Here is a 27,254-nt window from a genome sequence, read left to right as displayed (position 1 = left end):
AGGGTGGAGACAAGGGAGAGTCCTGTCTGAAGTTTCATATTTCCATTATAGACTCTATTTTGACTCAGTTTAAGTGTCTCCATTTTTCTCTGACCTTATTCCACAACAACTAAGAGTTCATTAATTAGTTCATCAGTGATTGCTTTCCTGTTAAGTGTAACTGAAGAACTACTTTAAAAAATGGATGGAGGAGTATGATCTTCCTATCCTATAAAATATTTCAACTTTTCTGACAAAAGCTAACAAATAACAAAAAGCGATTTAAAAGAAGACAGTTACTGTGGAGATGCGTAACAGATTGCAAATAAATTTGTAGTGATTTTTAAAATTTAAAGGTTTGAATAAAATACTGTACCCGCTTTTACAGTATATATTTTAATGATCTCTGAAGTGTCTATTGCTCATACACAATTGTGGCTGAATGTGTAAAGCTTTGCAGATTGTACAGTGATAACAGTGCCAAATACCACTCTATGTTAGAGAGATTATTTTTTCCAGAATTGGATATTTGTAGAGGGAAGAAGAACATGGTTGTCCCAGGATTGTGTCTTTATTTTCTGTAATGACCATGTTACATTTTGTTCACCAAGCCTATAAATTATGTTATGAAGGGGCCTGCTCTAGAGAGCAATTTACGTTCTGCAGTTCGTTAATTATTCATATTTATCAGGGGTTTAGTGCCTCAAGACAGATATGTATTAATTCTTCATTTAAGATGGTGTCAAAGATACCTTTTAGTGGCATATCCCAACTGAAGTGTCTATATATTTGGCTTATTTCAGAGGGGTTTTGATCATATATTTGATATTCTGCTCCTTTCCTTGCCAAGTTTTATTACCAAGTGTCACTTACTGACACTATGTATTGTGCTGTCACTCAGAATAATTGCATTATTGCATTGGCTTGAATCAGTCAAAACTAGGAGTTTCATAAAGGTGACTCATAATCTTTGTTTTCCATCAAGTATTACTTGTGGAATGTTTGTGTACCTGCTCTAACTCAACCATGATACACTTGTAGACAGTCTGATGAAGCTGATTTAGGAAAACCAGCATGCTGAGTGTTAGCCTCTTGAAAGCCATTGCCATTATCATAACTATTGATTTCAAGTAGGAATTCTCTGATATGTTTTTTCCACCATTGCTGTTGCTAGTAGTTGAGTGGCAGACACCACCGAGACAGCATCATCTTCCTGCTTTGTTACAGCCTGTGTACCACTTTTGTACTAAAAATTATGTGTAACGTCATAGCCCCTATCTTAAACTACATGGTGGAGATACAAAACAATTTGGGTTTATATTTTATTATAATATATTTTATTATTAAAACCCACACCGATACCTCTTATCAAACCTTACACTACTTGTTAATTGTAGTGGAAATCTTTTCATAGATCAGAGACTTAGGATTTTTCCTCAGTCCTATTAGGAGCTGCTTTGAAATCATAACCTATCTTCAGGTAAGAGCTACGTGTTTCAGTTACTGATACTGAGAGCTAACTCAAGCTGCATTACTGCTTACCAGAACATCCAATAACCTTTTTGACTGAGTAGGATTTTTAGGCCCAAGAAAATTGTGCAATAAGCTGTTTGTGTCACTCTGTCTTGTAACGATGAAATAAATTTTCAGCTTGCTTCCACATAGTACACTCTAAAATTCTCTTTTAAACTATGTCTTGTATGTAAAAATACACTGTTTGTATAAAAGATGAGACACTTGCAGTTTTCACCACAATTTAAATAACTGATTAATAAATGCTCTGTGGAGGCAGAATGTAATATAAACAGGAAATGAATCAAAATATAAACTTTCTTTTTACAGGTTATTGGGTGAATTTCAACTGCTACAAATAGGATATGGAGCCCCAAGGAAATTTCCTCTTTGAAATTTATTGGGTTTATTTTGTATTTAAAAATATGCCAGAAAATCCAAGTGGTGCCTTCCCAAGAATCCTATGGAGAACAGGATAATTATAGACTGTCTGCCAAAGTGCTGATTTTATCAGTGGAAAAGAGACTCGTGTTAACCTGTGTTGTTCTTCCTTTCCTTTGATTCTGCAGAAGCTCTTGAGGACAGCATAACATGCTGACTCCAAGATAACTCCTAAGCTGTGCCTGTATAAGTAAAAGCAAAACAAACCCCTCAGCTTATGTTGTACACAGGCACAGTAGATTCTTTTCCACTATTAGAGGAGAAGCCTTATTCCAGTGTTGCATTATGAGGCTATACTTTTCATCTCTGGTCTTTTCTTGTCATATATTTCAGCTACCTAATACGTAAAAACTGAATAACTTTCATCTTCAACTCAGTATTTCAAGAATTTTTCATCTGGGGATCTGTTTCTATTCCTGTAATCCATTTTCCATAAATATTACCTATGCAGTAGCTTGCCCTGGCATAGGCTTTCATTTTGTTGTTGTTTATGTGAATATGAGATGGCTCATATGAAGAGGGTGTAGGATGTCTGTACTGACAAGACAATGGAGAATTAAGCTACATAGTCTTTGAAGACAGATTTGAAGTGTTTCCCATCTGCTTTGATGCTCAGGTGGTACCTTTTGGCAAGACCAGTTCTAATCAGAGGGTAGAGTGCCATGAATCTGCTGATAATGCTCAGCTATATCACTTACCCCTGTGCTCTGAGTTCTTTCCCTGGCCTGCAGCAATCCTTGATGGAGATCTCCAGATGGGTAAAGCAGCGCTGCCATGTCCTCAGCCCTGAAAAAGCAGAATGCTCACTGAGCTGCTGATCCGAGACAGCACCCTCGTGTGTGTGCCCACGTACAGAGGGAGCTCTGTGGAGGTGCAGCCATACTAAGACTCTTGGCATCATTTTGGAAAGTTTCGCTTCCCTGCAAGGACTGGTGTCAGGATGTTCAGCTTTTTAAGTTGAACACCTTTTATTGCCTGTGTCTTCTTTAAATTTCATTCTGACTTTGGAATAACAACTGTTGCCATCCTGCCCGTGAGGCTCTATTAGTGTAATTCCCAGAGCAGGGCTTGTAGCAGAGCATTTCAGCGGTGTGCTCAGAAAACAGTAAACTAGAGTCATGCCTTCAAGTAACTGAGTGCCTGACTGATGCCATCCCTGTACTGATTTACCATAAAACAGCAATATTGACTTAATTGACAGAGTATTCTCATTATTTTTAAGCTCAAAGTTTCCTTGAAAAATCAGCCTAATAGGTACCTTGATACCAGCCACCTTTTGTTTCTCAAAGGCAAACTTCATCAGCTGTTTACTGTGAAACCTTTGTGTAATATCCAGATCCTTCTCAGTTGCTATTATTCTTGCTGATCACAGATGCTGCAGTTTTAAGATATATAAATACAGGAAAAAAAGCACTGTTTTGAGTGACTGATACACAAATAATTATGCCAGAACTAGCTAGTTAACAGATAATTCTAGGAGCAGTGTAAATAATGGAGCGTGTTTGTAATGGACTCACAGGTGCTCCCAAGGGTGGATTCTCAAGTGTTTAATAAGAGATGAGCCTGTGCTGCTCACTGCCTTTTTCTCAGTGGAAACCCTAGTAATGTCTGCATGCTACCTAGCTGCCTGTTTTTGTGAAACTTCATCTACCTGATATCTCTACCCCTGTGTGTAATGTGGTTGGAATTAGCTTAATGTTTCAAAATTCTTAGCAAGAAAGAGGCAGGTGAATAAAACCAGAGAGCGCTGATCACATTGGTATTGCCTCCTTAGGTAAAAGTGACTGGTACATAATTTTCTATTGCTGTACAAGGACGTTTTCAAGAAAATAGTTCTTCCTTTCAGATCACTGTATTCAAGAAAGGAAAAAAAAAAGTATTAGAGTGCAGACGTTCAGCAACAAAAGCACTTCCTTGCAATACAAGCAGCAACAGGGAACTGAATCCGGATGACACATTTTCCCCATAGCCTCCATCTCTCAGGTTCAGTTTGTAGTGGACATCATTCAGGAATGGAAGGCAAAGGAGTTTCTGGAAGTTACAGAAATTAGTTTTATATGTTTTATATGGAGCTGTATCAGTAGTGGAACAAGAAGGATTGTAATTTTGTGAGATGGTTTCCAGGGTTTTGAGCCCCATGATCCAGACTTTTCTTCTGAGAAAGAGGAGGAAGCCTTCTCAAAATGCAGTTGTGGTACCCATTCAAATCAAATGAGAAGCCTGGATGCAGGAATAGGTGGGAGGAGAAACCCACAAGAGAACTGAAAACAATAGAATATGGGTGGGAGAAAAAGAGGGCTACCAAAATTAGGAAAATCTCTTTCTGTGGCTCAGCTTCCCTGTATGATTTCCAAGTATACATGGGAATATTCTTATAGGTCCTAGTAGTAGCACTGGATTAATGGGTGAACAGAGCACATTCAAAACTTGGTGAGACAGGGCATTAGTGTGCTGAGTCAGGATTTGCTAAGAGGACACAGAGAGTACAGTGACAAACTAATTTTCAGGTTTTAAGCATCTTCAGTTTGCATTGTGTATACAGTTTTTCATGCAGTAAATCCCGTCTGTGAAGCAGGTAATTTTCTACTGCTTATAGCTACTCTACTTTTCTTGCATAATATGCTTCATGCTTGTAGCATGCTCACCAGTCAACTCCATTATTTTGAAAAGCAACAGAACACCTCTAGCTGTGTGACATGTTGTCAGTTTTCCTAAGCGCTTTAGGCAACTAGTTTTCCGGATTTCCTTTAAATAATTGTAAAACTAAAATTGCTGTAAAATTGGAGGTAATCACGACAGAAAAATTAGCAAACTTCCAGAAGGGAAGTATAGAGTTAGCTTCCTTGAAAATTTTGCAAGACAGTTAGGGGGGCAGAGGAAAGGCAGGCTTGGCTGCTGAGGCTGTTTCACGTGAACGCAGAGTGGCTGGGAGGTGTTTTCATTCGTGGGGCTCTTGATGAGGTTTGTGCACATGTCAGGATGGGAAAAAATAGGATTATGGTGGTGGTTATCTTTTGTGAACTGTATATCCTATACAGGGCAGATCTTGTTGATATAATGCTTTTGTGTGCTAAAACATTCTAAACAATACATTTTCCTATAGCAATATAAAGTAGGGAGAGACCTGACATTTTTTATTTGTGTTTTGTTTGTTTTTAAAGCATTTTTGTGCAATGGAAAGTTTCACAAGCACTTGCAAGAAATTTTTGTTCCCATGGTCATCCGCTACATCGATCTCATGGAATCATCAATTGCCCAGTCCATTCACAGAGGTCTTGAACAAGAGTCATGGCAACCTGTCAAGTAAGTGCTTTCTACAAGATCTGAACAAAGCACCTGCCTTTCTGTCTGATCAGGTGTTCTCCCCTGTTGTCCTCTAAATATTCTATTTTTTATTGTATTCCTACATTGTTTATTTCTTCACAGGAGCATCACCAACAGTCTTCCTAATGTAGCTCTTCCAAAAGTTCCAAGTTTGACTCTTAATCTTCCACAAATACCTAGCTTTACTACACCAACCTGGATGACTTCTTTGTATGACTCCACGTGTGTATTCTTCAATAACCTTCTGACTGTATGTCAGCTCTGCATGGCCTTGCTAGTGTTCTGTGCAGCTGTATTTGGATTGCATGGTGTTTATGATCTCTTAGTTGGAAATTACTGTTTCTTGGGAGCAAGCCAAGCATGGACTTTTAATGAGTTGCGCTTTAAAATGTGGCAGTCTTAAACCTGGTAACTTACAAAATCAACTTGGCAAAGGTCTGTTATGATACAAATGGTGTTTAGTACCCTAAAAAACCTAATGACTCTTCTGAATTAATAAGGAGTGGGGAACTTTTAGGTAATTAGTTTTAGATCATGGGTTTTTTAAAGTGAGGCAGCCCATCATATTTTTGCATGGGTTTGAACTCATTGTATATTGGTTCTGAAAATCATTGATTGCAAATATTGTCATTAGATTAAATATCCATGTTACACAAAAATAGTAAAAGGTTAATAAGTACCCAGAATAGAAGTACATCCATTTCTTTGTCTGTTTGAAAACATATGTATTTCTTTTTGGTTTTTCCCAACACTTCAGTGCTTTTCTCTTAAAATAAAAATTAAAAAAATAGAGTAGACATGGCCTGATATGTGGGAATATACCCATAGTTACAGGCCAGGCTTCTGTGTGACAGCACATTCATATACGTTAGAGAAAGGCTCCAAGAGAACTTAATTTAGTTGTATTAGGAAAGGATGAATGTGAAAGACTTCAAAAAACCACACATTTAAGATGCAATTTGAGAATACAATTTTAAGCCAAGTATTGTCTTCTCAAGCTTTATGACAGAGTTAACACTCCTAAGAAACACTCAGGTCCATTACTGCAAGAGTTCATAGAATCATAGAATACCAGGTTGGAACAGACCTCAAGGATCATCTGGTCTGACTTTTCTTGGCAAAAACACGGTCTAGACAGGATGGCCCAGCACCCTGTCCAGCTGAATCTTGAAAGTGTCCAATGTTGGGGAATCCACCGGTTCCCTGGGAAGATTATTCCAATGGCTGGTTGTTCTTACTGTGAAAAAAATTCCTCCTGTGTCCAATTGGAATCTCCGCAGGAGTAACTTCTACCCATTACACCTTGTCTTTTCCATGCAACTCCTTGTAAAAAATAGAGTTGATACTTGGTGCTCTGCCAGACTTCTGGCACTTCTCTGTTGAGTATTATGATTGTTACTCTGCTGCTAATTCCCCTAAAAGTTGACAAAATTCTTCTTAATCCTTGGCTTTGGTACCTTTCGTGTTTACTAGGATAATGCTAGGTTTCTTCTGGTGTGTTTATGCAAGTCGTTTCAGCTTTGAATACAAACTAATTGGTCTTCTGCTACCCAGATTCCTTTCTATTATTCCCGTGCTTTCAGGGATTACTTTTTTTAAAGAACAGCTTTCAGAGTTAATAGTTGTTATAAGCTTAGATGTGGTCTTCTTACAGTCTGTATTCTAGCAGCCCCATCCATTAAAAATAAGTTGTACATATTAAAGTTCATGTGGTTTGAGTATTGAAATTAGAATTAATATATAATATATACAGATTTTGGTTGGAGGATTATAGTGGTAGATATTTCATAAATGAAGGTTTTGGTGTAGCAATAATGTGCGAGTATAATGAAATTCAACCATCGGCTCATTGCCTTACACATCTTCTGGTATTAAGGTTCATGGTGTGTATAGCAAAGTATGCACAGCATCCTAAACTAATCAGGGAGGTTTTCAGAGCATTCAGTGAACACTGAGGTTTTGACATGTGCTGTAAACACTTCCCAGCAGTAGCTGTCGCTCTGCTGCTTCTCAAGAGAAGTGGGGAAAAGCGGTGTCCCCACTGCAGTGTGGCCTTTGTAAGGTCATCACCCCCTTTCAGCCATCCAGCACAGCATTTGAGAAGAGGTCTGCCAAGGCGCTGGCTCCATTGTAGGCGCCTCTTTGTGTTCTTTTTCCCTAAACATAGAGCTTTGAAGTTGTGTTTTATGAATTGTGTATAATTTAACATTCAAGATTGCAAGTAGTATTGTCACCTAATACTGTGGAATTCAGGTAGTATTTTGAGAATCAGCCTACCTACACCATACTGAAGAGCCAAGTAACTTCTCAGAATGGCCATGTTTGGATCAAAAAATAAAAGCGAAGGCTCTGCAAGCCAGTTATTCCTCCTTCCAAGCTAATGAGTTTCCTCTTTCCTGCTGGTTACGGTGTTTCAGCACCTGGCAAAGGAAGTGGTTTACTTTCACCATTATATGAAAGAAAGGAAGAGAGTTTCATTTCCCTCACTTCTCCCATCCCATCCCCTTCAGGAAGAACAAAGCTTCCTCTTTCTAGTTAAATTCTCCAATGGGTAATAACCAGATACCTAGGCTCCAATACTTGTTAAGCAAAACCGAGCGTTTCCTGTCGGTTTTCCCTTTTGGTGTTATGAACATCCACCTTAAATGGAGTAGAATGGCATATTGTACTGTACATGGACTCAGCAGAAGCACCTAAGGAGCTTCTGCTCAGGAGCGCAGGTCCTCCCTTGTCAGTCATCGCAGGTGGCTCTTTCTTTCCACTGACTCCCTCAGGTCTTTCTCTCCCAGTCCAGTGTCCTCCCTCCTCCTGGCCACACAGCTGATGCTTTGGCAGGTAGATGACTACGTATGTCACTAAGTTGCACTGGACTTCTTTCTCTTTGAAAGTGATGATTTTGTCCAATTAATCGTTATCAATTTGAATTACACGAGGAAGAGTCTACAGGCAAAAAGGATGAGAAAAAGTAGTCTGTGTGCCAACCGAGTTATAGTTAAATGTTTAGCAAGAATGACAAGTCCTGTGTCTATTTTGCCTATAATAGGAAGAGATTCCATGTGCTCCAGACTTTGCTGATGTTTATGTTCATGCTGTTACATTCATGTTTAAGTCCATTCATATTCAACAGAGCTGTTATGTGCCTAGCTAAGAACTTTTGCTGAAAAGAGGTGAAAATATATTCGTAGGTAGGCATTTCTTTATGTGCTTTGTTGATGAAAATAGATTTTCCCCTCTTTGACTTAAAAGTTGCTGTGATCCATGTGAACATTACTAGAGAAGATTGTTTATATTTTTTAATTAACTGCTGCTTTTTTTATTTCCTTGATCACATATTTTGGAGCAGTACATATATGCTGCTTATAACAGCACTTAGGAAGATCATTACTACATTTTCAGTTGTTTTGGCTTAACCTTTTATTATTGGGCATTGGAAAGGGAGATATGAAGAGGGGAAAGTGTTATTAGTAGTCTGTTTTTCTTGATTGGTCTCAGGAGAGGGCAACTCAGAGGACACCTTGGCTAGACATGCAGAGCACTGTGGATTACTGTTCCATTTGGTTGAAGACGGCATCCCTGAAGAGCAAAAAAGTTTGAATATTCTGTAAAAGCTTCTAATCAGCCAGAATGAGGGGGTTTCTTCCTTATTTATTCATTAATTCAAATGTACCACTTTAAACTGCGGGTTTGTTCCATTTCATATTTTAAATGTGATTTCTCTACCTCTTCTGGACCTGGTTTTTAAGTGAATTTTGTGGGTGATTTTAATCGATTATGATTTAATTTATACATTATTATTTTCAGTGCAGAAATTACTGAGATTCACTGACCAAAAATATTGTAGATACAGGTTGTCTGTTGCTATGTGATACCAGTCTAGAACATCAGAGTCAGCAAAACTGAAGGCTGGGGGAACATGCAATACGATACATGCTTGACGGAGAATGGTCCTGTCCTGTCTTCCAACCAGAACAGGCAACGTCAAAGGAAATGTGTCGAGTATGTTCTTCCTGCTATAGCTCAGCTATAATGAGTGGCAAGAGGGATCAGCTGGAGCAGTGACAGTGCTCTGATTACGATATGAAGGGATCTGGTCTGAATGTGCCTGAGCTCTTGTGCTGGACCCCTCTGTATGTTTGTGCATGCCGAATAAGCCAGGAGGCCACGTTTCAGCACTGTTTCGGGGGTTGCATCTGTAGTGCCACATACATTCCTGTCATAGTGCTTGCCTGCAGTAAAGTGGTAGGAGGCCATGCTTTGTGTTTTTAAGGATGGATATTTAAAAGTATAGCCATAGGACTGATGAAATAATGAAATTTATCTGACCTGCTTTCTGTGGAATAAGAAGGTTTGAATCTAGCTGGTTCCTATTGAGCGTTCTGCAAGATGAATGTGTATTGTGGGGCAAATTTATTTTCTTCCAAAAATGCCAACACGCAAGAAGAAAGAAGACTCAAGAAACATGTTTTTGTTGCTTGATCCTCAGGTTGCCTCACTCTTGAACTAAGTAAGGTAACCGTGAGGTAACTCCATCCCCAGTGTCTTTGAAGGACCATATACTAGCTGTTACTTGTCAGAATTCTGCTCCGTCCTTTCCCCTCATCTGCTAGTGGAAAAGAGAGATGGGGCTAAGAGAGAGATGGGGCTAGGCACCATTGAGTGTGTAATTATTGAAAATCCTTTTCTGTTGAAGAAATTCTCAGTTGACTTTCTGAGCCTTGAATATACATCTTGAGGCAACATAAAGAAAGCAGAGCTAGAGTTCACAAGATGGGGGCTCACAAAGGACATAGATCAGGTGCCCCGCTTTGTAAACAGTCCTCACAAAACACTAATGGGTAGTAACTCAGTATTAACCTTAAAAAAAAAAGATAATTGCAATAATTTCTAATATTGCCATCATTGCACTTGGTAAATTCTACAAGAATGGAAGCCAACTGCTTTTGAATCTTGTGATTGATTGAGAAACATCCTTAGATACTTAATATTTCTCCTATATTTTCATATCCCAAGCCACCCTATGAGAGTTTCACATCTAGGCAAGAAATTATGTATTTTACATCTACTCTGGAGTCATGTGTGTGCTTATCTTGCAGCCAATGTGCTTTAGTGGACTGTTTGACTAATTGCTTCTGTTTAGGTAGCTGGCGATCCTAGTGGGAAGCTGCCTCTCAGCTGCTGGTGAATAAGTGAATTGCTTAGGAGGCTATATCCAGTTCTTAAGTTTAATATTCTGCAGGGTCTTGGGGAAGACAAGACAAGTCTTAGACATTTGCTGTGTTCAGTATGATGCAAGACATAAAGACATAAGATAATTTAGGTTAAAATGGACCTCTGGAGATAGCTGGTCCAGTCTGCTGGTCAAAATGTGACTAAATACAAAGTTAAATCGACATTAAAAAAAAAATAGGATGGGCTTAATATTTGCCTCTTTTAATCACTGGAAACCTTCTCTTACTGCTGTGACCTCATTAAAAAGAGTAGACAACTAGATAATACCTTTTGCACAAAGAACTAGGGCTGAAAGCTTAAATTTTGATGAGCAAAACAGTGATGTTTGTGCTTTATTTAAAAAATATAGACAACTGCATTGAATATAGTTTTTAAAGAAAGTACCAGATCAGTTTCCTGGTAGAGCAATATTATTCCATTGATTAGAATGAGGTAGCTTTATATGTGCAAATGAAAGCTTTTTGATAGCCAAGAATGTGTCCTGTCTCCCCACCAAAAAAAATGGTTCTGGAATTATGGATGTAGATTCAAATGCTTTGGTGGTTTGATTCAATTCCAGGAATTCCTCCTGTTGCCAGGAGGTGGTAAAAACGTGAGTTTGGTTCTTCATGTTACGCTTTATGGAGTATTAAACCCTGCAGTGACAGAATCAGCTCCTAGTAGCAAAAGCAAATCCATAGGATTTGCCAGTAAATGGTATTGAGGTATGTACTGATGATTAATACTATTTCTAATGCTTTTACTGAATAAGGGCCAGGAGAAATCCTAAAAGGCAAATAAAACCAGTATGTGCTACAAGTAGCAGTAAGAAGGTGATTGAAACCAGTTTTCTGCAGCATTTAACAAACAAATCAGACATTTGTATCCGGATGTGTGAACTAGGAACAAATAGTTTCTGTTGTAACACTTTATTTTCCTTCCCCATCTTATTAGTATAATATGTTAGTCCAATTCAAATGCCATTGGACAATGCTGAATAAAAAAATTGAAGAATGGGAGCTCAAAATGATATGAAAAGAGAATGAATGAATTAGTGTTTCTCACGGAACAAATTAGCGTTTCATGAACCTGTGTCTATTATTACATTTATTATAATTGTGGAACTTTATTTGGTAGTCTAATGAAACCAAATTAAGTGGCTACCAGGGAGTGAACGTGCATAAGAATACATTGATGTTATTGAGAGCACATTAGTCCTCCTGAGTCCTAAAGAATTTCATTTGGAATTCCATTAGGTGAAAAAGAAAAAACTATGGAAGAATAAAAAATTGTTAAATTGTATGATCTTAGGATGAAAAATGGTAGTTCTGTTTCTTGAGAAAGTATAGTTTGTTTTCTACAAAATATGTGTTATCAACTGTAATACATATACTGAGATTGTCCCTGTTTCTGTCCCTACGTAATTTGTCTTCTTTTACCGCAGTCATCTTAAAAATGGACTTAGTCTTTTTTGGATCAAATAATGAGTATAACATAGCATCTACAACTTCACTCACTGCCAGTGTACACAGCATATGTAATGAAATCTTCAATACTTGCTTATCATATAACTTAAGAAACAGTCTAACAGGATTTTAAACTTTCCGAGAAATTGTTATGGTTTGTTATTTCTATTTCTTAATTAAACTTAGCAGTGTATGGAAGAGCTCCCTAGTCAGGTCCAACCTTAGCAGGTAACATCCCTGTGCAAGTTGTAACCTTAGAAGTCCCATGGGCCTTTTTCCCATTTCTGTTGTTTTCTTTCAGGAGCACAATACAATGCAAAATTAACAGTTACCGTTAAAAATAAGTGGGGGAAATATGCATGATATCAAAAAAAGCCTGTGTAAAGCTGTGGAATATCCTGCTATGCACAGTGAAGATATCAAGACTTGTGCTATTTAAAACCAAAGCCAATGTCAGGGTCGGTCGCTTGGAGCCAGCCTTTTCCTTAGGCAGGTGACCATGCTCCCAGCTTGTCACCCACTGCCCAGCCCTTGCTGGCTGCCTCCTTTGCCTGGCTCAGCAGCCCATTTCATCTCCGAGGCAGCACTGCAGAAGACAGCGATGGCTCTGAAGTCATGGTAGCATTAAGGCAGCGGGGCAGGGGGCAGTTGGGCAGTTGGGTGGGTCTGGAAGGTGGTGGGATGCTGTGAGAACGAAGCAGTGCTCCTGCTGCATCCATGCTGCCGCTTCAGAGCCCTGAACATGAGCTGTGCTTTGCTTCACTTCACCACCCGCTGCTTCGGCTAAGCTGGCGTGAACCAGTGGTGGTGCTGCTGTCCAAGAGCTGCATTAGGTGGTCAGATATTGGAGGTCCTTTCTATTTTTTTTGCTGCTTTTTTAATCTGACCCTGCTCTGTCCGGAGCATGCTCAGCACTCACTGACTCCTTCCATGAGAGCTGGGGTCACTTAACACTTTGATAATTATGTTCTTTTGTCATGAGGCAGAAGACTAATTCTATCTGAATTGGGACTGTCAGGCTGTTCTGGTTGATTGTGTCACTAACATCCTGGAATGCCATGCTGCCTAGTATAACTGTCCTTAACCAATAACCCAGGCATTGCAATACAACGCATCATGAAAATGTAATTAATCTGCGATGACAGTGGAAGTGTAACTGTAGTTACTGCTAGGATTAGCCTTAAATTGTTGTATCATCACAAGCAAACATCTTTAAATTTAGAAATCGGTTCAGAGTGGAGGAATTACATTAAAATTATGTGTACAATCTGAGATGACATAGAGCCATATTAATCCCCTGGTTTTTTCGTGCACAAATTTATTTAAATAGTTTCTATTTCTTTTTTTCACTGGGATCTGATGTTACTCCCTCAGAATTAAGGAGCATTTATAAATGGACTATTTGTCTGGGTGTTTCTTTTACAGGATTTCTACTAGCATCTTAATTTCTTTGGTAGGCTTATCTACCAGAGTTATGAAGGCTAGAAAACATAGGTGAAAAGTCATCACTGTTTTGAAAAGGTCCTTACTGATTACTAATTCCTGTAGCCTTTATTTTTCCTGTCTTGATCTGAAATTTTAGCTACTTCGTTTTCCATGTTCCCCAACATCCCATCTACCTCTGTAGCCTGTCATATTTCTCAGCAAACAGATGAGAAAACTTTACTTTTTTCACCCTAACAAGAATTATTTTAAATTTCCCATGACCATTTTCACATTCTTGGACTAAGAGCAACTGTGCAATGAGATACAGTGAAGTGAACGAGGAAGATGGTATGATAACAAAACCTTAAATAATTCTGTGGCAACTGGGATAGACATCCATACATTTATCTTCTGCTTCTTGGGGACTTTGTTTTCTTTTGTTTCTTATAGCAATGGCTCAGCTACATCAGAAGATCTTTTCTGGAAACTGGATGCTCTGCAGATGTTTGTTTTTGATCTTCACTGGCCAGAACCAGAATTTGCCCACCATTTAGAACAGAGACTTAAACTCATGGCCACTGACATGATAGAAGCCTGCGTTAAAAGGTACAGTTGAAATGATCAATTAAAAATTGGGAGAGATTTGAAAATTAATATGGGAACAGCCATACTGGTTCGCAGAGGTACTTCTGTACCAGAATCCTGTCATAGAATTCAGGGCAATTGTAAGGAGATCATGACTGGTGTGTATTTCCCAGCATCTGGCAGTCAGCAATTTGGAAACATCTAGTAAACACCAAGCAGAATTTCTACACATGTTGTGAATAGACCATTGGAAGTGAATAAACCAAATCTCTTTTCTATGCCATATCTGTGGCAAATATTAACAAATCTCAGAATTCTGCTAGAAGAAATCATTTTCCTTTTTATATATTTCCCTTCACTACTATATTATTCCTTACGTTCAGTTAATAACACTACTTGTCATCAGAGTGCTGTCTCTAAGAAATATATTACAAACTAAAGAGTATACAGCATTTCTGCATTTACATGATAAACAAGAAAAGGCTATCTGTAAGTCATCTAACTGAAACTAGATTTTATATTGCCAAGCTTCTGGAAATTGTAGAAAACAATGCTGTTGTTCTTTTCTTGAGCTGTATCTTATAATTATAGTTTAAATTAAGTATAGGTGATCTAAGAAGGTCTCTGCCATAGCTTTCAGTACGTATCATTGAGTTTAGAAGAAGTATCTGTATACTAGAAAATGTGCAGGGATCCCCTATTAGGTGGTTCAGAAGCCATGATCCCACATACAGAGAAAGCTTAGTCTGGACACATAAAAATCCTATATATAGATTTTTATCTATATATAAAAAATATATAGAAGAATGGGGGAAAAATAAAGGTTGTAGGCAATTTAATAGTGTCAATCATAAAATACACAAAATTGATAAGGAAGGCTAAAGAAACAGAGAATCTTTAACATCCAATAAGGTTAAATCTGATGACACGGTATTTTATTATTTTCTGTTAAGTAGGAACAATGAGAACCTCAGGCTTAGTATATGAACCTGTTGCTAGAGCTACAGTGATGAAATCATGGTAAAAAAGTAGAAGCATTTCACAAACAATTCGATTTGATTTTGGAAGGCTGATGATACAGTGAATGGCATAAAAGTTTTAAGTTCTGTAGCAAAGGAAGATATGAGAATATTTACTAGAATTGAAATCATGTATCTGTTCTAAGGCATTTGGCAGAGGAGCTCGGTTAACTACAAATATCTTAACAAATCTTAGAAAAATGGTGACATCTCAAAGGACTGGAAGACTATCAGCATAATCTCAAGCTGAAAAAAATGTAAAAGGAGTAGCACTGAGATGCAGTAATATATTGATTATATTGATCTTGAGCCTGAAAAAAATGAAAAATTCTTTACACTAGGACTTTTATCAACAGGACTAAAATACAAAGATGTATATAATCAGGACTAGTTAAAATAATTTATTGAAAAATTAATCTTTTCAAATTCATCTTATGTCTTTTTAAAAGATTATTACAGATTAATGTGGGAAAGGCAATTGTGTCAATACAAATACTTGCATTTCTCCTAGGCAATAAATCTAATGCCATGTGTTGTCATTATCTAAAAAATTTGCACCATACAGATTTGGCTGTGTGGATTTTAATGGCATAAACGAAATAGGCTAAAAATGGCTCATTGCCAGGATCACAACCAGAAGCTGAGAACAGAATTATTAACACAGAGTCATTAAAAAAGAATTCCTTATGGATCGGGTTTTGGTCTGTGATACCAATCCTGACATCTTTGCTGCTTTCTTTTGCAGAGAATAAGATGCTGGTGGCAATAAATGAAGGTTTAATTAATATTACACAATCATCCTAGTGTCAACACATAAAATGTATTAATATTTTAGAGTGAATACATAATATACTGGCATGAATACACTAGGTATGTTTAGTGTAGTCAAAGATACCGTGTGTCAGGTAACAAAACAAGTAAATTGTATCCATAGAACGGATTGTATTAGACAATAGAAACTTGGAAAAGAATGATGGAACTGTTCTATTATAACTGTTATTCTGATACTAATATGATCTATAAGACTTTCCAATAGGATGCTTCTGTTCCCATCTTCTTAAAATATTGTGTCAGCTTCTGTTATCCATATTTAAATATAAGGGTGAAAATAAAAAATTACTTTTATATTTACGTCTTCTGAACTATTATAATTTATTTCAGTGACATTGCTCCTTATTTACACTGGTGTGAGAAAAAAATTAGGGGGTTTGTATTATGTATCTCCTGATACATCTTACTTTTTAATGTAAATATTAATACTTGCTTAATGATAGACTCCTTGTCTTTAATAAAATTCTCTTTTCTGTTAAATCCAGAAGAGGATTTTTTTATTTATATTTTTAGAAACAATTATTTGGTGTGATGAACTGTATTTTAACATAGAAGAGCTGAAAATTATGAGGTATTTTCATTGTTTTAAATTGTTCTTAGTCATCATACAAGGAAGCATATTGTTAGCTACTAGGCAAGAGAATAATGCTTTTATTATTCAACTGAATTAGCTGGAGCAGTGCAGAACCTTGAGATTACCACCAGCGCAATTGTTTATGGAATGAGCGGATATTCTGCACTTAAAGAATTGTATTTCTAAGATGTTCTCGCATGCATGTACATTGTTAAGCCAACATGTTTAATAAGGTTTATACATTTTTACACTGGTTGTTCAGAATTATCAGAGAAATTCATATTATGAATTGTGTTTTAATAAACAGAACAAGAATTGCATTTGAACTCAAGCTGCAAAAGACAAACAAATCAACAGACTTGCGTATCCCTTCATCTCTGTGCACGATGTTTAATGTCTTAGTTGATGCCAAAAAACAGACAGCCAAACTCTGCATACTGGATGGGGGGCAAGAGGTAAGTGAAATGCTGTATGTTTCATTCCTATGTTCAGTTAATCTGAATCATCTCACACTGCAGACAGTAGATTAATTTCAAACTAGCTGAAATGTGTCACATAGTGTTTGTACAGGGGTATGTAGACTGCTCCTCAGAAGCATCATGCAAGGCACAATCCCTCATCTTCCATCAGAGAAGACACAGAGTGCTTCTGTAATTTATTTGCTGTGACCTGTGAGTCTGTTGAACATTCAGAGGATTTCTTGACTCGCAGCCCCTCTTGGAATTTTTCCTAGGTTGCAGAAGAGAAATAGCCCACTTCAGGACTCTTGTGATAGTAAAATAGAGACAAAACATTGTCCTTTGCAGCCAAGTTTTAAATGAGTAAGGTTAGGTTTCAAATGGCTCATATACCCAGCATTCATGTCTATGTACATGCTGAAAATAGAGGAAAGAAAGAACCAGGTAATTTAATGGGATTTTTTTATTTGGTCTCCAAGACAGGGACCATTTTGTCAGGACTGTAGATACTCCACAGTGGAGCACTGATGTGCTTTTGAAGGATATGTAGACTTCACTGACCACTGTCCTTCCCATGTTGTCATTCTCAGCAGGAATAATCTGTGAAGTGAAAAGGGCATACTACATAGACGGGTGAGACTACCAGTGTAAAATTAAAACTGGTCTTGCTGTGCTAACGCATTAGCAGTGTAACTTTGTTGGATTTGGTTTTGGAGAGAGTGAAACCATTTGACAGAATTTGGCAACAAAATATGTCTGCTTTGGGCAGTTTCATGTTTACGTTATTTGGTCATATTGTTTCTGTTGATTTTTCCATTCCTTACTGTGCTTTCATTTTATTGACTCATCTTTTTTAAGTTAGCATATTCAATGTAATTGTTGTCTTTTTTTCCCACCCCCCAATTCGATGAGACATTCATCATTTTCCTGTTCTACCCTGTCATCTTTATTTTTCCTTTTGGTTTTCCGTGACATGAACCAGTTTGCTAGTCAATGGGTAAGTGTCTTTTCATTGTTTTTTAACTTATATTTTTTCTTTGATTATTAACAGCTACTTTTTATTTTAAATGGGAATGTTTCTTTTCATGTTGTTAGCATAGCCCTCAGAATTCTTTTACAGCCTGACCTTGCTACACAGTGATCATCAGCTTCTCAGTTCTTCTTTCCTTATTCATCCTCTAAGGTGGTTTCCAATGAATTCTTCACTCTTCTGTTTTTCAAACCCAGTATCCTGTCTTACCCGGTCACTAAGTATTGGACTCTTACACTTTGCAATGAGGCAAAAGAGCAACAAACAATTTGTTTCAGGCTCATCAAAAGTAAACTACAACTTCCAATGCTGCCTGAGGCTGATGCTGCCATTTCGTCTTCTACTTAGTGTCCAAGCAGTAACCTGCAAACAGACACATGTGTACCCTTCTCTGGGGACAGGGAATACCAGTACCTCCACAGAGACCTGCAGATTGTTTAGCCTCATCTCCACAGTTGCACCATTCCTCTCACCTGCTCTGGATGATGCCTTCTGCACTGTCAGCCAGTCCCTCAGAGCCAAAGTGCAGCATTTGCAGCTAACCTTGTGGACTGCAGACCCTCACCAGATTCTGTTCTGAATCTTCCCATTTTCTAGATTTTCAAGGCCCATCATACACTCTTCACAACATCAAAACAGAAATACAGTCCTTGTTCCCTACTAGGTCTGACCATGACCCCAGATTATTCCAATGCTTCTTTTCAGTGCAAGAGTTTGATAATTTAGCATACCTGTGATTAAATACATACTTCTTTCAAAGTCCCCAAATGAATCTTCATCTCAATTCATCTAATAAACCTGAAGGAATCTCAAAAAAATCACATATCAGAAATTATCAGATAATATGGAAACTTCCTTCTTTCTCATAAACTTTGAATTCTTGTCTCAGTTTCTTCTGTTCCCGAGGGGGTTTTGGAAGCTTAAGTAAAACTGGGCTTTGCAGTTGTTTCTAGCTGATATGGTTGTTTGAAATGCTTCAGCATTTGTTGGGTGAGATAGTTCTGGAACCTGCGCATCTGTCAAAGAAGGCAGGAAATCATCTCATAACATAAACAGTTGCATCTCTGGCTGCTCTATAGCAGCTCTGGCATTTCCAGTTACTCCTACTTAGCCACTTGGTCTTGAAACCTTTTCCATTCATCCTCCATCTTCATTTCAGTTTCAAACATAGTCTTTTCTGCCAGTCAAGAAAAGCATTCCATAAGACCTCAGTTAGCATTTGTTAATAGTCCTGTTTCTTCACCTAAAATTCAACACTGAATATCCATCTGACAATTTCTAGAACTTACTTTGCAAGTGATGGAAAGTGGTATTTAATGAGATGGTTAGACTCAAATATCTCCATGAATACAGCATGCTCTTTTCATTCCTTATACAGAGCTATGAGCAGCTGCATACCTCGGTCAAGGACAGATGTGGAAGTTTTCACCCTGTGTTGTCAGATAGGAGGGAATTCTTATTTATCATGTAATTAGGGCATTCTGGTCATTGTTACCAATAATAGCACCTTGACTTTAGAGTTTAAACCTGATTGAATCTGCAGTTTTTCCCACGTTACTTCATGCATTGTTCACCATTCTCCAAAATGGCTTCCAGTTAAGTCTACTCTCATAAAGAGTTACCAAGTCTGCCGCTGAGGAGGGCTCCCCTACTTTGCCTTCTGGATATCATCTCAAAGCCCAAGAGAAGCACAGAATAATTTGGCTACAGACACAAGCACTATATTGTGTTTAAGGAGAGCTTAGCTGGCTGGATGCCTTCTGCACTGGTTGGCAGTTGCCTTAGGAGGATTTGAGAAGCAGGGGCAGGGGAGGATCACCTTATCTCATACTAACTGTTGGTGCCTGCAGCCTGCTCCATGGACAACCAGCACGGCAATTCATGGAGTGCAGGGGAAGAATGCAGCAAGACAGCTAAGTAACATACCAGTTGCTGCTATTTCTCTAAACAGTTGCCTGCCCAGCTTCTTAGTTTCCGTGTATGTAATCTTAGGTAGTTGTACAGTGAGCAGTATCCCGCTTCCTTCCTTCCTGAACAAGTGCTACTCCTTTACAGTCCGTGGATCCCAAGTCAAAAGAATAGCAGCAGTAAAGGAAACCTTTTCTGTCACACAACATTCAATCCAGAGATTTTTTGGCCTTTTTTATTTGTGTTGACCTATTACTTTATGATCTACATGCTGCTATATTTTTGCAACATTCACCTTTTTGAGTACAATAGGTAAGAATCACACAGGAAATATTGCTGGAGGCAAGAATCAAATAGAAAATATTTCTGGGGCCACTTAGGTTGACAAATCTTTAGATCCAAGCAGGACCTTAGATCTGAGTCACAGCTTATTTGTTTTGTGTAACTGGGTAGCATGAACAGAGTAAATGCCATTGGTTCATACTGTTGAGTACTTCTTAGTGAAACATGTATAGAAGCTGTTTTAGTTGTTTCAGAATTCCAGTTTCCCAGTACCCAATCATGCTTATAAAAGAGGAGAGATATACTTTTCAATTTGGGGAAAAATGAGTGACATGCCATTTCAGTGGAATGTGCCACAGCCAGTGCCATGTATATCTAGGAAAAATTAGGGAAAAGTGGGCTTTAATTCAATGAACGTTGTTTCTGAAGATATTTTGATTGATACAATTCAAAGAGGAGATTCATTTAACTGCATAAGTACTAGGGGATTATAGCCGATTTAATAGTAAAATTGCAGGGGCAATTTAATATGCATGTAATATTGTAATATGTCGGCAGTAACAGTTTCTGTTCAGATGATCATATGCAATTTATTTTCACAGCCATCCAACCTTAAAACAAACAAAGGAAAGCTAGCTTGAAAATCTTTTAAACAAAACCAAAATACCTAAGCAATTAAAAAAGCCACCTCCAATGCTGGGTCATGGGGGGGTAGAATAGAAAGAAAATTTAATATATTGTAGAACTGAGCAAGTCACAGTTTTCAGCTCATCACCGCAGGATTTAGGAATGAACTCCTCTGTTCCCCAAGTGTCAAAAGGCACTAAAATACTTTGTCTCTTTCCATATCCTGGTAGGAGCAGAGAGACACATTTGGAAGACCAGCCAGATTGTCCGGAAAAGACAGTCCTGTTCGGTTACATTCTATCACCCACTTTGCCACTAAGCATAGTTTTCTTCCATGACCTCCTACAGCTGCAGCTGTATTTCATATTTTCCTAGGAGTTGCTCTGGGGCAGCTGGAAAGGCAGAGCCACGTTCTCCATTACCCCCTTCAGGGGATTTGGGGTGATGCTGAAAGTCTCCATAATGTGTATCCAAATAACGTAGTGGTGGAGCTGACTTGTCTAGATTCAGACTCCATGTGGACTGTGGTCACATCAGCCAGCAGAGGAATGTAAAGGCACAACTATCCATAAATGTGTTTGGAAAAGGGGTGAGGATTTGTTTGCTGTCACCAAGGAAGTTTGGCAGAAGTAGGAAAAGCTGAAGTCCTACAGGTGGTGGATTCAGGATCGTGCATACAGCCTTGTCAGCTCGTATGATTTTATCATTAATTATACAGTATTTGCCTTCTTCTTAAAGCCTGTCTTCTAGAGTCAAATAATCTTTCGTGAGGATATGAAGTTTTGTTTTGTCAGGGGTGGCTGTTTTGGTGGAAGCTGGCGTTAGGGAGGAGTGAGTCAAAAAACTTATGATCTCATGGTTTGCAAAATAAATCTTGAAAATAATTCAAGTTAAAAAAGATATTATTTCTAAATGTCATAATTTTGGAAGCGTGTTGTGATTTGTGAATAATTTGATTTACTTCTTGTTCTTCTTGGTCACACAGTGAACTTACTCATTATATTCCGTTCCTACAAAATTATACTTACCTTGTGGCGAGGAAAAAAAAACCAAGAAAAAAAAAAAGCAAAAATATAGGAACTGATCTTAGAATATGCATAGATCCATTAATTTAATGTGCTGTGGAAGTTAAGTTGCAGACACTTTATGGGAGGGACAACTGTGATTTTCCATGGATCATAGAAATATGTATAGTTTTGACATGCATCTGGGGGAGAATGATAATGTTTTCAGAGAGCAAGAAACCATTGCCTTCTGAAGACTGTGTAAGCAACAGATGTCACAGGCAGTTTGGGGTGATTTAAGCCCTTAGCAGATCAAGAGAATGTTATATTGTTCAAGACATTAATGCAGTTAGAATAACATATATCTGAAATTGTGGAAAGTTCTTTGATGTATTTCTGATATGCTCTTTCACTGTTCCAGGATGTTTGCTGCTGTTCATCTCAGATGTGTATTCACGTTTTCCAAGCGTTCTTAAACTTTAAAAGAAATTCAAACCAAAAATTAACACGCTTGATGTTGGTACCCTGTGGCGGATACATATGTGTGGGCAAACACATCTCAGAGTCTTATTCTCTCTTAGTTTAAATGCAGGTTCAGTAAGTGTGCTGTTTAGAAAATCATTCCTAAATATATTGAGCAAATCAAATTTAATGTTATAGTTTGTATGGCAACTTGGAGACAGATGAAAAATTGCCTTTAAAAACTTAGAACTCTGAAAACTATTCAGCTTGCAGCTGCTAAGTTAGGCTAATGTTTATACTGACCTCAGTACTTTTACTCCGAGCATTATGCTGTTAGCTGCTCCAAGTAGCCTTGAACTGTGAAGACAGGGTTAGTCTTTACAAGTCACATTTTCTGTGAAGTGGCTATTGGGGACAATCTTTGCTGTCAGATAAATGTTTCTAAAGGAAGAATTACTGTTTAAATTGATGTGCCTCCTTGACAGAATGGGATCCCTAGTTCCTGTTAATTTCAGGAGGGAGCTCTGTAGTATTATCTAAAAAGTCTTTCAGATTTATTTTAAAAGCATTTACTTAAAGCCACCTTCTTTTATGAAGAAGCAAAAGAAAAAGGGTATGGAGAATGAAGTCTGGTTTATTATGCCTTTTATGGCCTATTAATTTGTTACCATCTATTCTGCTTTGTTGATGAAATTTTAATTTTGCCCTTGCTTGAGCATATTGTAAGATTTGTATAAACTGCAGCTCACTGTGCTAACAGAAAAGCTCTTTTAGGATGGACAATTGGAGCTCATTTTATTTCTAGAGGACATTTAAAATAACTTATGAATGAGAGTTGTCAGACATGAAATGCTGTATTAATTAAATCTTATTCTAGTCTTTTTGCTTCTCCAGCTAAACCAACCCTTTAGAAAAAAAATACGTGGCCACCTTAATTATATAGGAGAAGACAAAAAGTATCCTTCACATTCCTTCGCCTGAATAAGAATAAGAACTCAATTCATCTAAATAATAACCCCATTAGCTGCTTAACTCAACAGTGTACATGGGAAAATTTTCAACACAGAATGTAAGAAAGTGTTGATTGGGTGGATCATTTTCAAGGGTTTGTTCTGCTGATGTTCAAAATGATAATTTTAAGTAAATCTGATCTGGTGGGGTTATCAGCTTTGTGCCATTTATGACTTATGACAAAAGTGTGTGTTCGTATACATGCTAATTCTTCTTTATCTTTTGAAATACAGCAACAATACCATTCAAAGATAGATGACTTGATTGAAGAAACTGTTAAGGAAATTATTTCACTTCTTGTTTCAAAGGTAAACTGCTTTAGTTTTAGATTTATAATAAACAAAATATATCTCTAATTCTTGAACTTCTGAAATGTCTTTAAATATCACACAGTTTTGCTACAAACAGAGAGCTGGGGCGCGGGGACAACACCATGGTTTTTAGATTATAGTCATGCAAATAATATTGAATTTACAAAATTATATTTTATAACCCATTAGGTAAACAATTTCTGTGCAACCTGCTGATCAGATAAGTTTGTCTTCTGTATTTCTGTTATAGATAAGAACTGATAGCAGCTAGTGGAACTGGTAGGACTTGATTATGTCAATATTTTCTTAAGTAACAGCATGCGGGGGGTTGTTTAATTTTTCACATGAAAACTTTCTTGCTATCACTAAGTAGTATTTATTTTTTTTGTTTAGATATGGACAACATCCAGACTGTCAGTATAACACTTTAATGAGATTTTGTTCCACAAACCATTTAATTTAAAAATAGTTTATATGATGTTATTTCTTGAAATTTACCTCATGAGTTTTTATATTTTAAAAGAAAATATATTTTGACATGATATAGGGACTTGGAGAATAAGTGAAGAAAATGTAAACAATGCCTTGTGTTACTGTAGCACCTCTACTCCAGTAAGTGTCTTTGAAGTTCTTGATATAAAAGAAAAGCTATCACTTCCTAAGTTTGAAGGATACAGCAAATAAAGTCAGAAAAGAGTAAAATTTTAAGAGGTTTTGTTATCTATGCATTGCAAACTACCCAGAAATACCTGATTTTCCAAGTAGGAGGTATAAGCCATACATTTACAATTTGTGAGTTAGTGACAAAAAATAAGACTCTGTCATATTTTCATCATGCCTCGGTTTTCACTGGTCACAGTTTGCTGGCAGGGGCTGGGGGAACAGGAATCTCCTTTCAGATTGACACCCACCAGCATGCACAGGAGTTGAAGAGGAAGGCTTTGTAGAATCATTGTTGAAGTTTAAGCAAAATGTGTCCACTTACTGGTAAATGTGTAGAAACCACACATTTTTTGTCTGAATGAAGTTTTGATGTAAACATAACTACAAGTGGTTCATCTCTACAGGTCTGAGTTTTATGTGCTGCCTGCCATCACTCCGAAGTAACCTGTGAAATTATGTTTATAGTGTTATTGAAGAGGAAGAAGAAGAAAGGGCAATTTAATCAAAGCAACTCACGCTATTAAAAGTTTAACCTTTTAATTATTTTTTTTTTATATCTGAGATTATAGAGAGAGGAAGAAAACAGTCATATTCCTCCTGGATATATGTATAAGAAATTCTAGAGACAGCTGCTGTCAATACAAAGGGGTTTGCACTATTAGTTATCATATATACTGTTACCAGAGGTTAAAATCTCAGAATAGGAAGCAAATATTCTGTGTCATTGGCTGTTCATTAGAAGCTTAAGCAGTCTCTCCTCATTTGAGATGTGAAATGTCAACGACATACTGATTGCTCCTGTTTCAAGGCAGAAAGCCTCTGAGGTTACAGAGGAAGGCTGATGTTTCGCTCTTGGTTTTGGTGAGGAAAACTGCACATCTGTGTGCATGATATCCATGTGTGTTCATTTTTTTCACCTATATATTTTTTTTCAATATTTTTTAGCCTTTGCTTCTGTATTATTTCCTTTGTGTTCCAGTGGAATAAGTATTTTAATCATTGTTTTTCGCTACATCATCTATGAAAATGAAAAGAGTACTTTCACTTCAGTGAGACTTTACTTGATAGAGACTATACCGTGCATTTTATATGCAAGACTTACCAAGCTAAAGCATTTAACAAATCACAGGAACAGCACAAAACAGTGAAACCAAGCACGCTGTGTCTCAGGATAACCAATTCAGAGAATGTGAGGTATATGCAGAAACGCTTTTAGACCTTCACATGTCCATATGCTCAGATCTCAGAAAACAAGTTTCCAGCTTCATAACTAAGCCGTTTGTCTAAATGGACATCCTTGACACTGCAATGTTTTGCTGTCTGTTCTTTTGTGTCCCACTTGTACTGGAGCTGTTTGTTGGCACTGTGGACACCATGTTGTTTGTGAGATCAGTCCTTTCCATAGTGGATCTTTGCACAATAAGATTGAACACCCTTCTGCAGAAAGAATCCTTGCCAGTCAGATAAAATGAGTTGAGGTATGAACATCATCTCACAGGCGTGCAACAGCAAAGCAGAAAGCTAGTATTTGGTGTAATGATGGGACTGTAATTATACTGTGCATGCGGTGCAGAAAGAACTGCCACTCTCGTGATGTGGTATTATTCCTTGATGGGCACCTACGTACTGGTGTCTTAATTAATCACTGTAAATATGACAGGTTAGATTGATAAATGACAAATGTAGGTTTGCACTTGCTCTTGCTCCTTGAACTGTTAAGAGCAGGGCTTATTGTAAAGTGATGATCTCAGTTCCTCTGGAGGTGACACTGTTGTGACACTGTTACAGTGCCCATTAACAGCATGCCAGATGGAATTTTGTTCTGTCCTCACACTCATAAAATGATACTTGTGGTTGTGGGAATGACTGTATTGGGAGTAAGGGATGACTTTTAAAACAATCTTATAAACTGGAAAGCAATTCATATGTGTAAAATAAATGTGCACGAATGCAATGGCTGATATATTTTATGTTATATGCCATTAATTACTTGAGCAACATATTATCATAGAGCGACATGAGGAGATTTGTTTGCTTTAAGGCTAATTTGGGGGAGTTTAAACATGTACACTATAATTAATGCAATTAATAAGGGGTTTTTTGGTCAGAAATAAATTTTGACAAAAACATCTTTTGATGCCACTTGCTGAGGAGTCACACTACTCAGAGAATCACAGGTGAAAGTGTGGGGGAGAGGAACCACACCATACCAGAGATTTGGGGCATACATTTTCTTGTCCCTTCTTGGCCATGTAGAGGCAGTTCAACAGCATGTGCTGTTGACTGAAAACTCTAGCGCGGTTACGCTGTTGGGTGAAATCAGAGCTGGATTTCTATTCAGTAGCAAAGATAAAAGAAATATAATATTGAGATCACTACCTGTAATAATTGTACTGCATTATCTTTGAATGTAATCTTCAAAACTGTGGTCCTAGAAAATAATGTGTGTTTTCTACCCAAAATACATGCTGGGTACACACACCTATATTTAAATACATGTTCTAGAGTCAGCAAAGTGGCACTGGGTAGCAGGCCCGCCTCAGGAGAATTTTTGGTTTAAGTTTCTATTTCTGCAGTGGTTCAATGATTTCCATCCGTTTAATTGATAGGTGAAGCTGCAAAAAGAATGTTGTCCTTGATTTCAGCACTTTGTGAGATGAAGAAAGTGATCAAATTTACAGTTTGCATTGCCCTGCTGAACAATAAAGCATGAGGAAGAAAAGCTCACATTCTTATTCCCAATATTTACTTTTCATATTGTGCATTTAGATTTTCCTCTGTGCTTTTCCTCCAGGTTGTTTCGGTGTTAGAAGGTGTGCTGTCTAAATTGTCAAGATATGATGAAGGCACTTTTTTCTCATCATTAGTTTCATTCACTGTAAGTGTTTGGATTCACGATGGTTCTGTCCTTTCTGTGCATAATTCTGAAATTGTGCATAATCTGTAGTAATAAGCACTTACTGTGTGTTGTTTTAACTTTCTAAAGGTGAAAGCAGCTGCAAAATATGTTGACGTTCCTGTAAGTACAACTCTTTTAATTTATTTTTTCTAGTGTTCATAATAATTCAAAAAATAGGGGCTTTGTTAGCTCACGTTTTTCACTGTTGACATTTTGCTTTCTTACAGAGATTCAT

At 37.5% G+C, this 27,254-nt stretch overlaps 1 protein-coding gene across 1 annotated transcript in view; it reads left to right on the top strand.

Moving 5' to 3' along the window:
* The window catches only part of CADPS2 (calcium dependent secretion activator 2), a 321,648-nt gene that overhangs the window by 261,430 nt on the left and 32,964 nt on the right, over positions 1–27,254 (top strand). Inside the window, exons 19-25 of the mRNA XM_040595763.1 lie at positions 5,094–5,235; positions 13,806–13,961; positions 16,672–16,819; positions 17,805–17,819; positions 23,380–23,454; positions 26,915–26,998; positions 27,107–27,139. Coding sequence (XP_040451697.1) covers positions 5,094–5,235; positions 13,806–13,961; positions 16,672–16,819; positions 17,805–17,819; positions 23,380–23,454; positions 26,915–26,998; positions 27,107–27,139 — 653 coding nt within the window. The remainder of the gene's footprint in view (positions 1–5,093; positions 5,236–13,805; positions 13,962–16,671; positions 16,820–17,804; positions 17,820–23,379; positions 23,455–26,914; positions 26,999–27,106; positions 27,140–27,254) is intronic.

This window comes from Falco naumanni, chromosome 5 (assembly GCF_017639655.2).
Source record: "Falco naumanni isolate bFalNau1 chromosome 5, bFalNau1.pat, whole genome shotgun sequence".
NCBI classification, from domain to species: domain Eukaryota; kingdom Metazoa; phylum Chordata; class Aves; order Falconiformes; family Falconidae; genus Falco; species Falco naumanni.
This window is presented reverse-complemented; position numbering and strand designations above follow the sequence as displayed.